At 42.9% G+C, this 12,128-nt stretch overlaps 1 protein-coding gene across 1 annotated transcript in view; it reads right to left on the minus strand.

Annotated features, from left to right (window-relative positions):
• Window positions 1-127: 127 nt before the first annotated feature.
• The window catches only part of LOC308127893 (kalirin-like), a 34,625-nt gene continuing 22,624 nt past the window's right edge, over window positions 128-12,128 (minus strand). Inside the window, exons 42-57 of the mRNA XM_080493293.1 lie at window positions 10,688-10,738; window positions 10,497-10,597; window positions 10,278-10,409; window positions 10,076-10,189; window positions 9,032-9,102; window positions 8,885-8,951; window positions 8,693-8,796; window positions 8,548-8,617; window positions 8,371-8,457; window positions 8,169-8,261; window positions 7,389-7,439; window positions 7,053-7,130; window positions 5,826-6,011; window positions 5,572-5,743; window positions 4,784-4,929; window positions 128-4,698 (exon numbers count right to left, since the gene is read on the minus strand). Coding sequence (XP_080349419.1) covers window positions 4,513-4,698; window positions 4,784-4,929; window positions 5,572-5,743; window positions 5,826-6,011; window positions 7,053-7,130; window positions 7,389-7,439; window positions 8,169-8,261; window positions 8,371-8,457; window positions 8,548-8,617; window positions 8,693-8,796; window positions 8,885-8,951; window positions 9,032-9,102; window positions 10,076-10,189; window positions 10,278-10,409; window positions 10,497-10,597; window positions 10,688-10,738 — 1,709 coding nt within the window. The 3' untranslated portion in view covers window positions 128-4,512. The remainder of the gene's footprint in view (window positions 4,699-4,783; window positions 4,930-5,571; window positions 5,744-5,825; window positions 6,012-7,052; window positions 7,131-7,388; window positions 7,440-8,168; window positions 8,262-8,370; window positions 8,458-8,547; window positions 8,618-8,692; window positions 8,797-8,884; window positions 8,952-9,031; window positions 9,103-10,075; window positions 10,190-10,277; window positions 10,410-10,496; window positions 10,598-10,687; window positions 10,739-12,128) is intronic.

A 12,128-nucleotide genomic window follows, 5' to 3' on the forward strand; every position in this document is an offset into this window, starting at 1 on the left:
CTGAAAACCTGTGTCAACTCAGAAGTAGGTAGTTGTTACAAAAACATTAATTTTACACTGTTTTCAGTTCATCAACGGTTGTATTTTGCCAAACAAATGAAAACCCGATACGTTTCGTTTTGGATGAAAAATGAAGTTTATTACAAACAACGACAGAGAGCTGTTAGCAGTCAGTTAGCAGCTGTTAGTTCTGTACAAATAACACTGTTTGATTGGTTAGTTGAGTTTGCCAACTGGCAACAAGGCTGGGTCTCAAACAGCACCCTACGCCCTCTGTAGTGCACCGTTATCCCACCCGAAACAAGTCGGACACCATCTGTTGTCCTCCAGAGTGCACCGATTTCTGAAGAACACCCTCCGTAGTGAAGTGCATCACACTGTAGACGCTCCATAGCACACAAACTACCTTTGTGAACCTTCCGTAGTCCACTACCTCCCACTGTAGACCCTCCATAGAACACTGCTCCCCACTGCTGTCCGTCCACAGTGAATGGTGTCTAGTCTGAGTCCTCCATAGTGCACTACGTCAGATTTTACAACCTTCATAGTACACTGCCTCCCTGCACAGTGTGCAGTAGTTTCCCATGACCCTTTCACTTAAGCCCTCCATAGTCTACTGTCCCCCACTTGTCTGTAGTTCACTAATTCTCACTGTAGACCCTCCATAGTGCACTAATACCCTTGTAGACCCTCTATAGTGCACTGGTTTTCACTGTAGACCCTCCATAGTGCACTACTTCTCAGTGTAGACCCTCTATAGTGCACTACTACTCACTGTAGACCCTACATAGTGCACTACTACTCACTGTAGACCCTCCATACTGCACTACTTCTTTCTGTTGACCCTATATAGTGTAGCGTCTCACTGTAACCCTGCTGAGTGCACTACCTTTCATGACAGCTCTTCACTTTCCAGCATTCAGAACACACTGTGGCCGTGTGGCGCCCATTGTAATGCACTACTGTACTACAATCCACCTCCAATCCTTCAGGTGCACTCTGAGTTCACAAGTTGTTGTTTTTTTGTTTGTTCTTTTTGCGTTACATGAAAACACAAAATTATTGACCATTCCTAGAGACTGGGAACAAAGTGGCTTCCTCTTTAAATGACTATGTTCACGTCACGCAGGATCAATAACTCACAACTGAAATAACAATTTTCTCTTAATTTCTTTTTAAAACTTGGACTTTCAGTTATGAAAACTCCCACGTGACATAAACGTAGCATCATTCCAACACAACACACCCAACGGCGTCAACTTGTAAAACATCTTTGCGTCACTAATCTCCACATTTATTACGATTTTCTTCCAAATATGGTTAAAACAGATGTGTTTTTGTGCTTCTCTTCAACATGTTCACAAACAATGTTCACAAATCAAGTATTCTTATGGTGGAAATTAAATTCAGTAGTTTACTTTTGGTTTATTCTACCAGTTCCTTGTATTCGCCGTGACATCCTACAAATCAGCTGCTAATTTCCTGTAAATTACAGGTCGTGTTTTAATTGTCCTGCACAGTTTTGAGGTTAATTGTGGAGGAAAAAAGGGAGTGATACATCAGAGAAAAGTAAAATTACCTCATAAGTAAACAGAAACTCATCTGTTAGATTGAACATAAATTCTTTTAAATCTCATAATTTTCAGCATAATTGTAGGGAACTGTGAAGTCACATGAACCAAAAACAACGGTACCCAAAATATGATCCTTCTATCTGCCATCAACACACTTCTGCTTCCATATGTAGTTGGCAAAAACCTTTATTGCTTAAAAAACAAATCAAAATCATTTCCATGTGTCGAGATGCCGTAAGTGTGTGTCGCTCCTTAAGAAAAGGTCTGAATTCTTTCACGTCTGTTTCATTGACGATGTTCCAGAGACTCGTGTTTCCAAATCCATCAACTTTCTTACAAAGTTTCCTTGAGAATCACAGCATTCGAAGAGATGCATTCCAAAGGCTACTTTAGGTTCTTGGAATTATAATGCCGTTAGATTAGATGCTTTCTGGCTGGAGGGTTAATCACAGTTTCTATTAGAGAGACATACGTCCACAGATCTGACAATATGTCTGAAATGAGATCCGACACCGATTCTGGAGAACTGATGTCCACTTGTTGTTCAGGACTGAACTTTCCAACAGAAACCAGGAGTACCTCTCTCCTGACAAATCTCTTACATAAGACACTGAATGACAGCGAGATCTCTGACGTGACGTCACAGTTCTCAGACTGAAAGGAGGTTTTTCTACACTGTGCTTTTTACATTCACATATTTCCTCGTCTGCCCTCCACCTCTCGCAGGGATTTGGCTGATCGAACGTCCAAGACATTTTCTTTGGGACATGAAAGAAATCAGACCTTTTGTTTCCATTGTGAAACCTCCACAGTTTGCCCGTCTACCTAAACCGTCGTGTAGTGCACCGTCGAGGCAGCTCCTTAAGGACTGGGGTGTTGTCTGAGAATGGCACCAGAGAGAGAGAGAGAGAGAGAGAGAGAGAGAGAGAGAAACAGAGAGAGGGAGAGAGAGCGAGATAGACAGAGAGAGAGCGAGATAGACAGAGAGAGAGAGAGAGAGAGAGAGAGGAAGTGGAAGATAGGTAGAGAGCGTTTGAAGATTACAGCTTCGGTCACAGTTGGTCGTGTTGCCGGGTGTTGGATGTCAGGTCTATTTACAGGGACGAGAAATGCATAATCGGAAACTAACCAAAAGCTGGGGCCGCCATTTGGGCTCCTCCTCCTCCCTTTTTTCAAAATGTTCCCTTTAATTGCTTCGACAACAAAGATGCGGGGAGGAGAGGGAGCGGCGGTGGCGGCGGCTCTGGTTCGGTAAAAAGACAAACAAACAAAAACAAAAAAACATCGGTGTCACCGCAAACACAACAAGTTGTCATGAAAACGCTACACCGGGACACCACCTAACTGTCTGTGGAAAAACACACACAGGACGCATCACTAACACACACTCACACACACACTCATGCTCTCTCTCACGCACACACGCACAAATATTAATATGACAAACAGTTTTTTTTTCTCTCTATTGAGGTGAAAAACAGACTCTATTATTCTTAATTATTATAGTTAATCTTCATCTTCATCTTCATCATCTTCATCGTAGCAGTGGTGTGTGTATGTGTGTATATATGTGTGTGTATGTGTGTGTGTTTGCAGTGTGTATGTATGTGTATGTCCTCAGTCTGTTTATACACACTATTCACAGGACGACACGCAGAGTTTCTCAGTCCTGATTGGCTGACGGCTCGGCTATTTTATTCTTTGATCTTTTTTTCTTTAATTTTCTTCTTCTTCTTTTTTGTTCAACTGTCTCTTGTTGCTAGGCAACGGCAGTTTCCTGGTGGTCCGCAACGGGTGGTTTGTTTGTTCGTGATGATGAAGTGATGTCTATGTGACCTGCCTCCACAGTAAAACTGAGTATGATGTCATCAGAGGGGGGGCGTGGTTAGAGGGGGGGTTGCTCCGGTATTCGCAGCGACGGCGTCCGATTGGACTAAAGTGTTTGAATGTTGAAGCACCAGGAAGGAGGAAGGAGACTAACAGTACCTGCTGCTGCTGGGAGTGTGTGCGTGTGCGTGAGTGTGTGTGTGTGTGTGTGTGTGTGTGTGTGTGTGTGTAGAGGCTTGTGTCAGTAAACATTTTTCCGCCTCGAGGATGGATGTTGACCTGTACGGTAACTGGGCTTGGGTCTGGGTCCCCTGTGAGGGGACGTGGGAAGTTTAAGAAACAGATTATTTTTGCATCATCTTGTCAAATGTTTGATCATTTTAAACTCCGGTCACATTACAGCCACTATTTCTGCAAATATCTTTTTTTTTTTTTGCATTCAGCTTCTTTGCAAAAAACATGCAGTATGAAGTTATAATAAATACTGTGTAAACGTATCACTGCAGAGATTCTTTTTCTGGCAAAACTTAACCGGTAAAAAATGATATTTTATATTCAACTCCAAAAGTCATCAACTGAATAAAGATTTGAAAGAAAGTTTCTCTGACTGGACTGATAAATGAAACTGGCTGTTGAACTGGTCCCCACTTGTTTGGACTGGGTCCGACGGTGTTTCCTGTCTTTGACAGAACTTTTGTTTTTAGGTTTTGTTTGTAATTGGCTGCAATCAGACTGGAGGGATGTTGATGATATTGTTGGACTGCAGCTTCATCATCTTCTGAACTAGTGACGATTTCAGCTTGATGTCAAACAGACCTTCTAGTAACAACACACTTTCTAAAATGTGCTTTTACTGTTTGCGGTCTGTTCTGTAATTTCTAGAGATTTGGGCGGTTGGTTTCAGCCTCTGGGGAATCAGACCGTTTGTGGGACCGGTGGGCGTCGCCCATCCAGTCTCGCACTGCCGCAGTCATTGTGGTGTGTGTGTGTGTGTGTGTGTGTGTGTGTGTGTGTGTGTGTGTGTGTGTGTGAAGAGTAAACCAGACTCTGACCCTGCCGTCAGCGTGTGTTCGTTCAAACACGTGTGTGTGTATCTGTGTGTGTGTGTGTGTCAGTGCACGTTGAGCACGCTGCGCGACACCCAGCCCTCTGCGGCCGGCGAGTCGCTGTTGGCCGGCCGGTAAACCAAACTCTGACCCTGTTGGTTGGACGCCAGGATCTGGACCTTCTCCCCCCGAAACACCGAGATCTCATCCTCCCGGACGGCCACGAAGTCCTGCAGCACCAGAACCAGCTCCTGCGGGGGTCAGAGTGCACACCGAGCTCAGGACGACCACACGTTCAGGCAGATCAGGAAGATGGAGGCACGACGGAGTCCAAACCTGGTCGTCCTGCTCATTGTCCGCAGGAGGCTGAGTGGCGTGGCCGTTAGGAGTGGGCGGGGCCGACGGCGGTCGCCCTGATGACAGCGGCCTGGTCACCGAGATTCCACCCTCTTTCCTCTGGTACTCGATGGGCGACTGAAGAGCTGTGGGACCCAAACACAGAGGCTGAATCCAGCTGAAGATCCTTCATGGAGAGGTTGGTGGAAGACTCTTTGAATATTATCTGAAGGTGAGTCAAAACTACTCTGGACATTTGCAGATTTCAAACACGTATAGACGGACGGACTCCGGGATTTTTTATTGGCATTTGGCATTAGTCTGCAGGCTGATTAAGGAGAGATTTAAGGTATTAAAAATGTATCTTGTAAAACTGTGTCAGGCTGATTTGAAGGAGGTTTTTAAGCAGACTGACATCAGAGATTCAAGGGTAAATTCAGAATTATTGAGGAGAAATGTAACGTTTTAGTTTGATTCAAGGAAGATGAAATAGCCGCATTTGAAGGTGATTTCCGGGTGATTTAAGAGGTTATCTCTGAAGATCTGGTGATGATTAAGAGAACAATATATTTAATCTTGACAGTGAAAAATCATAGTTGAAATACAATAATTCAATGAACGCTCTGAAAAATCCAATTGTTCTGTGAAGAACTGACTTAAATCCAGGAAGGTTGTATTATTATTTCACTACAATTGGAGCAGGATTTAAGAAGATTCATCATTTTAAGGACATTTTTTAAGGTTTCCAAGAGATTGAAGATTGTTTTTGAGGAGGGAGTTGAGCCAACCTGACAAAAAGTTGTTCTGGGCATCCAGCAGGGCGGCGATGGTCTCCACCCAAGTCATCTTGATGCTTGCGGATGACGCCTGCAGCGTGAATCGCTCGGCCGACCCTCGAGACCACAACACAAACTTACAGGGGTCTCCGTCCACGCTGTCCTGCATCGCCAGGTAGCTCACCTGAATGCAGACAAACACAATGTCATTACCGCCGTTTGGAGGCGTCTCCAGAACCGCACCGCGCAGCAGTCAGCACTCCCACCTTAATGCTGTTCTTGAACTGGTATCCAGGGTTGTTGGAGCCTTTCCGGAGAAGTTCGCTGAAGATGACGATCTGCTCAAAGAGGAAAACCCTCCGCTCTTTGCTTCGAGATAAAACTCCTCCGTCTTGCTCCCAAACGCAAAACGTCTCCTGCTGCAGCAGCTTCCCCTGAGAGGTCAGCTTCCCCTGGACAGGCAGGTGGGTTTCCTTTTACTTTTTAAATGCAAATCTCATGTTACTTTAAACTTTGCTCAAAACAGCTTGACCCCTCATAGTAAGTCACTGAACAGTGTGTGGCTGCAGAACTCCGATATTGCTTAAAAAAACCTCTTAAATAATGAATTTTATTAATTTGTGGGGTACCTCAGGGCTCTTTTCATGGTCTTTTACCTAATTCTAAGTAATACACAATAACATAGCCCTTTTTAGTATAGAATAAATTTCTCTCTTTATCCCACCGCAGCTGGTTTGCATCCACTTTATTACACAGTTTAAATAAATTTACGAATGATCTCTAATATTAGAACATACTTGGGTAAAACTAATATTTTTTTTATTATATAACAGGCGGCAGCATTTCTTTTGAAACAGCAAACCCAACAGTGGTAGTGATTAGTCGTGGGCTATTTTCTTGATCCCTCCCATTTTATTACAGCAAATAAAAAAGATAAATCTTATCTACCCGGGGCAGGCAACTAAATTTACAACATTTTCTAAATTGTGTTTGTACTTATGACATTCTTTATGCACGACATTACAAAACAGGGTCAACCTTGAACTTCATTGGGTGCAAAATTTGCCAAAAGAATCAGTTTTCCAGTAGGTGGCAGCACATCTCTTAAAACAATCAGACAGTGTTGATGGCTATTTGTGAACATTTTGCCACATGGACGGTTACATCATGTAATCCCATTAAAATGGGTATTTGTGGTTGAAAAGTTAAAAGCAATTCTTCTAATTTTGTCTCTTAAGCTTGGGTAATGTTACAAATCTTCAAAATTATACAGAATTTATGAAAAATCTGCTATATTTCATTGTGAGAAATAGATATTTGAGAGTAGTAATTTTTGGGCTACTTAGCGGAAGTAGGTTGTAGAAACAACTTGAGGGGTCCCTCAAGGCTCATTACCAGATCCTGTACAATATGGCTAAAGTCATGTCTCGCCACATGGGGCCAGTATCCTCGATTAGTAAGTTTTTAGCTTATACGTTTCGAAGCAGGCGTACCTCGTATCCCTGCAGGCGTCCCAGGTTCATCATGTCGTTGCATCGCTTGGGAACCAGTGACATCAGCTCCACTGCTTTCTGCACAGGAGACACGCAGAGTTGTTAAATATTACAAAAGTTTGTGAGGGTCGGTGGGCAGATGATTCACCCTCCCGCGTAAATCATTCATCATCATCATCATCATCCTCATCATCCTCATCATCCTCCTCCTCCTCCTCACTGCTCTGACAACAGCTGCAGCTCTTTGTCTGAGTGCATGCTGCACAATAAACCTGTCAAAATACCCCACGTCTTTGTTTCTAACAGAAGCCGGAAGCAGAAAGAAACGTGTCTCACCTCAATCTCTTCACAGTCCAGTCCTGCTTTGGACGTATACTTGAGGAAATCCTGATCGGCAAAAACACAAATCAGGTGTTTCAAATCAGAGTTAAAACAAATACAATTTTTTATTTTTGCACACAAAGTTGCGTTACAAAAGCTGATGATCCTCGGTATTCAGACCCTGGATTAAATAAACTATTTGACACTTGTCGTCAAGGTTCAAACACAACAGGTGACATTATTCAAGACCAAAAAGTGAAATGCAGCAAGTGGACACAGAGAATGTTTTATGACAAACAATCTTAAGTCCTTATTCAAATCAAGTCCCAAATGAAGAAAACGTTCAATTTCAAGCACAAGGAGTCCCAGTTGATGGCAATAAGTCTCGATTCGAGACCAAGATCTGATTAAAATAAAAATCACATTAAAGAACGGGTCCAGAACAACAAGTAGTGTTTTGTTCAATCCCACTTTTCTCAACATCCAGAGCCAAAAGTCCAATCAAGTCCTGAACCGAGACTAAGAGGTTCTGATTGAGAAGCTCAAGACCACCAAGTGTTCAGACCAACATAACAACCAACAACAAAACAAGACCACAGTCAAAGCCAGAAAATCCAGAGTCAGAGCAGCAAAACAGGAAGCTGGACTGACGAGACACGATTTAAGCTGTCAAGCAAAGTTTGATTTGAGACCAACACACTGATAAAACTGTCTCTGCAAAACAATCGTCACACACAAAGACCGATTGTGTGTGACGATTGTAATGGAAAATCTTGTGTTCAAGTCCAAACAAACCTTGAGCAGCAGCTGGTATTTGGTGATTCTCTGGATTGGTTTGATCAGATAATCACTGATGGACATCCGACAGCTGATTTCATGCTGGATCTCCTGCAGACACAACCAGAAACAATCAGTTGCTCATCGACAGCAGTCGACTGAAAAAGAATGAACAAGATGTACAGAAGAAGAAGAAGAAGAAGAAGAAGAAGCCTTTTACCTCGAAGAAGGTTTCATACTCGAGGACAATGAACTCTGACCTCGGCTTGTTCTGACAGTAAACGACGTACATGTGCAGCCGGCGCTCCTGCAACAAACAGAACGATAACAGCGTTCAGAGCAGCATTCCTCACAAGCAGTCAACAACATCCGACCGTCACAGTCTTCTTCAACTCACGTGTCTGATGAAGAGGTCGGCCAGAAGGTCGTGATTCTGAACGCAGCGGTCCAACTCCACCAAGAAGAAACTATGAGAGAACAAGCACAGTTTGTTTATCAGCAGGTATTTATCATGTGTACAGGTGTTTGTCTGTGCCACATACTCTCTGTGCCAGTCGTAGATCTGCTGTATGTTGCCAAACACAATCTTGTCTTTCCCCCTCATGTCCTCTGGAATCCCTCTGACTTCCAGCCGAGACATGAAGCCCTGCAGAAGAAAACGATCAGTTCCTTTCTAATCTATTTTTACATGTTAATGTCACTTTTATTGTATGTATTTTGACTGATGGATGCACCTCTACAATCACTCCCAGGTCCTTCACATAGTCCTTTTCTGATTGGATCATCTCATTAACAACAAACCTACACAAACACAAAGAGTTTATAGAGTTTTCTTTTCAACATTCACTAAAAGTTGAGGAACAAGTCCTGGTTTGTCGTACATTCGTCCTCTCAGTGCTTTGTTCCTCTGTTCGGTGTCCGACTCGTTGGATCCCTGATCTGAGTCCAGGGCCTGAGGAGAGGAAGACATCTTGATTTAGTGTTAGTTAATTAAAAACACTCGTCGTCACAAGTCAAAATCTGCAAGTCAGGACTTTAGTCCAAGTCTCAAGTTCGTTCCTGAATCATATCAGATCAGGTCTGGATTCAAGAGCAAAAATCCCAAAGTCAAGTGAGTCTCGACCAGAGTCAACATAACCAAAGCTAAGACTCTGTCATCTTGATTTGAGTGGCAGTTGATACGGCCCAACTCATGTGTTCTGTTCAAACCAGCAAACCAAACTGAAGGCCCAGTTGAGCAGATTCAAGATAAAGAGTCTAAAGCCGAGACTGGTAGCAGGTTCCTGGTCAAGTCAATAATCGTGTCGAGCAAGTCAGGTCCCAGACCAAAACCAGCAGGATCCAGTCCAAGTCTAGAGTCAAGACCAGTCAAGTTCATTTGTTTAGGTCCAACCAGTGTTAGTGTTACCAGTGTTAACCAAGTCAACATTACCCAGTTCATGTCCAGGGGTGTGAAGACCAGCAGGTCCACATTCAAATCCAAAGACAAAACCTGCTAAAATCTGAGGTTGGTTTGAACTCAGTTTCTAACTTCAATCCTGAGGGGAGTCAAAACCTTCAAATCGTCAGTGGAGCAGCGACACTGAGTGAAACTCAAGGTTTTTCTTCAGCGAGTCAAATTCTGGAGTCGAATCCAAAAAAGTCTTAAGCTTAAGTTCAAAACCAGGAACTTTGATGTGGATTTCAGATTCAGGTCCTTGGATTGAGTTTTGAGTCAAGGCATTGGTTTAAAAGTCTTAACCATGTCACGAGTCGAGACTCGGGTTTAGTGAAAAGTCGCTACGAGTAAAAGAAAAATAACCCTGGTCACGTCCAGAAAGTACAATTCCCTTCCAAAAATCCAAGGTTATGAGTGAAGACCACTACCTCTTCTGTAGTTGTTCCAAAGTTGGTAAAAATAACCCAGCTTCGGTTCACCAACTGACCTCCGGGTTGTTTGGATCTTTGATGATTTGCATTGGCGGCGGTAGAAGGGTGTGGCTTTCTTCCTCTGGCTCCTCCTCCCCACCACTCTGCCCCGCCTCCTCCTTCCTCGCCTTCTGCAGGATCAGAACAGTTCTCACTACATGATCCATCACTGCTCCATCCTCCAAGTCTTTACGTCACTTTAATAACCTTTCGCCGTACCGTTTGTGCATTGCCTGTGAGAGGCGTGGTCAGCTCCGGCCGGTTGTCCCGCCTCCTGGTTCTGATTGGAGGTTTCTTCTGTCCGTCAGCTTTTCCCTGACTAAGCCTTCGAACTGGACTAGTTAACCAGCGCTGCGACACCAGATGAACACTTGATTAATCTCTTTTTTTTCTCCTTCAGTTTTCAAACAGAAACTGGGGCGGACGCTCGGCCGGTACCTTCAGGGTGTTCCCGGTTCCAGATCCGCTGCGTTTCGGCCCCGGGGAGCCAACAGCAGCCGGCCCCCCGCCCACTCCAAACACCGTGGGGGAGGTGGCATCTGAGACCAGAGAGAGAAAGGAAGAAGGTATCAGCGGTGGGTTTCACAACTGGGTGTGGTGCATGCTGGGAGAGTTTGTTATTGTCTCACTTTGACCGCCGGTCTGAGTCTGGAGGCCGTCGGAGCCGTAAAGTCCAGAGTCTGCAGACACACAGAGACCCAACGTTATTACACAGATACCACCTTGTCAGAGAAATGAAAAGAAAACAGGTTTTATAGGAATAAAGTAACATTTTAATGCTTTGTAAAACAACAAGGACTTTTAACGTTTTCCTCAGGAGGAAAATCGAAATATTTCTCTACAAACTTCAGGGATTTTTTTGCGAGTAATCCAAAAAGTAACAGTGAAATCTCTTCAAACGGACAGGTATTCTCTCTACTTTCTTCACTTTTGATTTCAAATATATATTCAAAAATGCCTAATACTAATAAAATATCCAAAAATAAACAAGTGGAAAAAAAAATCTAAAATGTTACTATTATTAATTCTTGGGCAGAATAAAACTAATAACTGACAAAAATTCTGAAAAAATATTGAAGTAATTAACAATGTAAAGAAATATGGCCGCAATTTACTTGCAAAAATATAGTAAACATTTATAAACTATTGAATTACTTTCAAAGAATTGATGAATAAAAGAATGTGAAGAATTGTAGGCTTTGTAAACACTGAGATTTGAATAAAAATAAATAAAATGTAGGTATGAATTACTCAAACGTATCCACTATAACTTTCTGATGCAATGAAAGCAAAAAAAAAAAAAAAAAAGTATTTGTTTCAAAAGGGAAATCCTTTAATATAAGAAAAAGTAAAGTCAAATTGTGTAAAATATAAATGTGTGTTCTAAAAATAGCCTTACATTAGGTTGGTTAGAAAGATTGACAAAGTTGAATGAAAAATAAATATTTGCAGCATTTCAATCCAAAATCTAAATGACTGAAATGCTCCTTTGAAAAATTGATGGCATCCATATGATGATGACAGTAATTACAGTAGTACAATAATCATGAAAAGGCAGTAAAATGTGAATGACTTCGGACTGTCAGCAGCAAAGAGTTTCTGTAATTCCTGCAGAGTGAGACGTCACCACGTCGCACTCGCTCAGCAGCTTTGGTACGAACAAGACTGGCGGAATTTACAAAAGTAGAATGAATTCTTGTAAATTCAGATCTTAAATCATTTCACCAGAAATCCTGTCCATGGTATTGAAATGTGACGATTCACTCTGACTTCTTGTTTCAAAAACCTGCATGTTCACACAACTGTTCCCACACAGCTCATCTCATGTCTGTCACTCATTAACCCACAAACCCTCTCTCTCGCACTCTGTAAACGCACCTCGCTCGTCCTCTCCGAAAATACGTCCCCAAAGTCCCGAACAATCCCAGCATGCACCTCTGCACCGCCACATGCCGCAACATCAGTCCATTCAGAGTAAAGAAATTTAAAAAAGACTCAAAGACAGCTTCACTGCTCAGCGCTCAATGACACTTCACAGAAGGACTGGGGGTGGGGCCTCAAAGGGGGCGG

Source organism: Lipophrys pholis (genome assembly GCF_963383615.2).
Source record: "Lipophrys pholis genome assembly, chromosome: 23".
NCBI lineage: Eukaryota > Metazoa > Chordata > Actinopteri > Blenniiformes > Blenniidae > Lipophrys > Lipophrys pholis.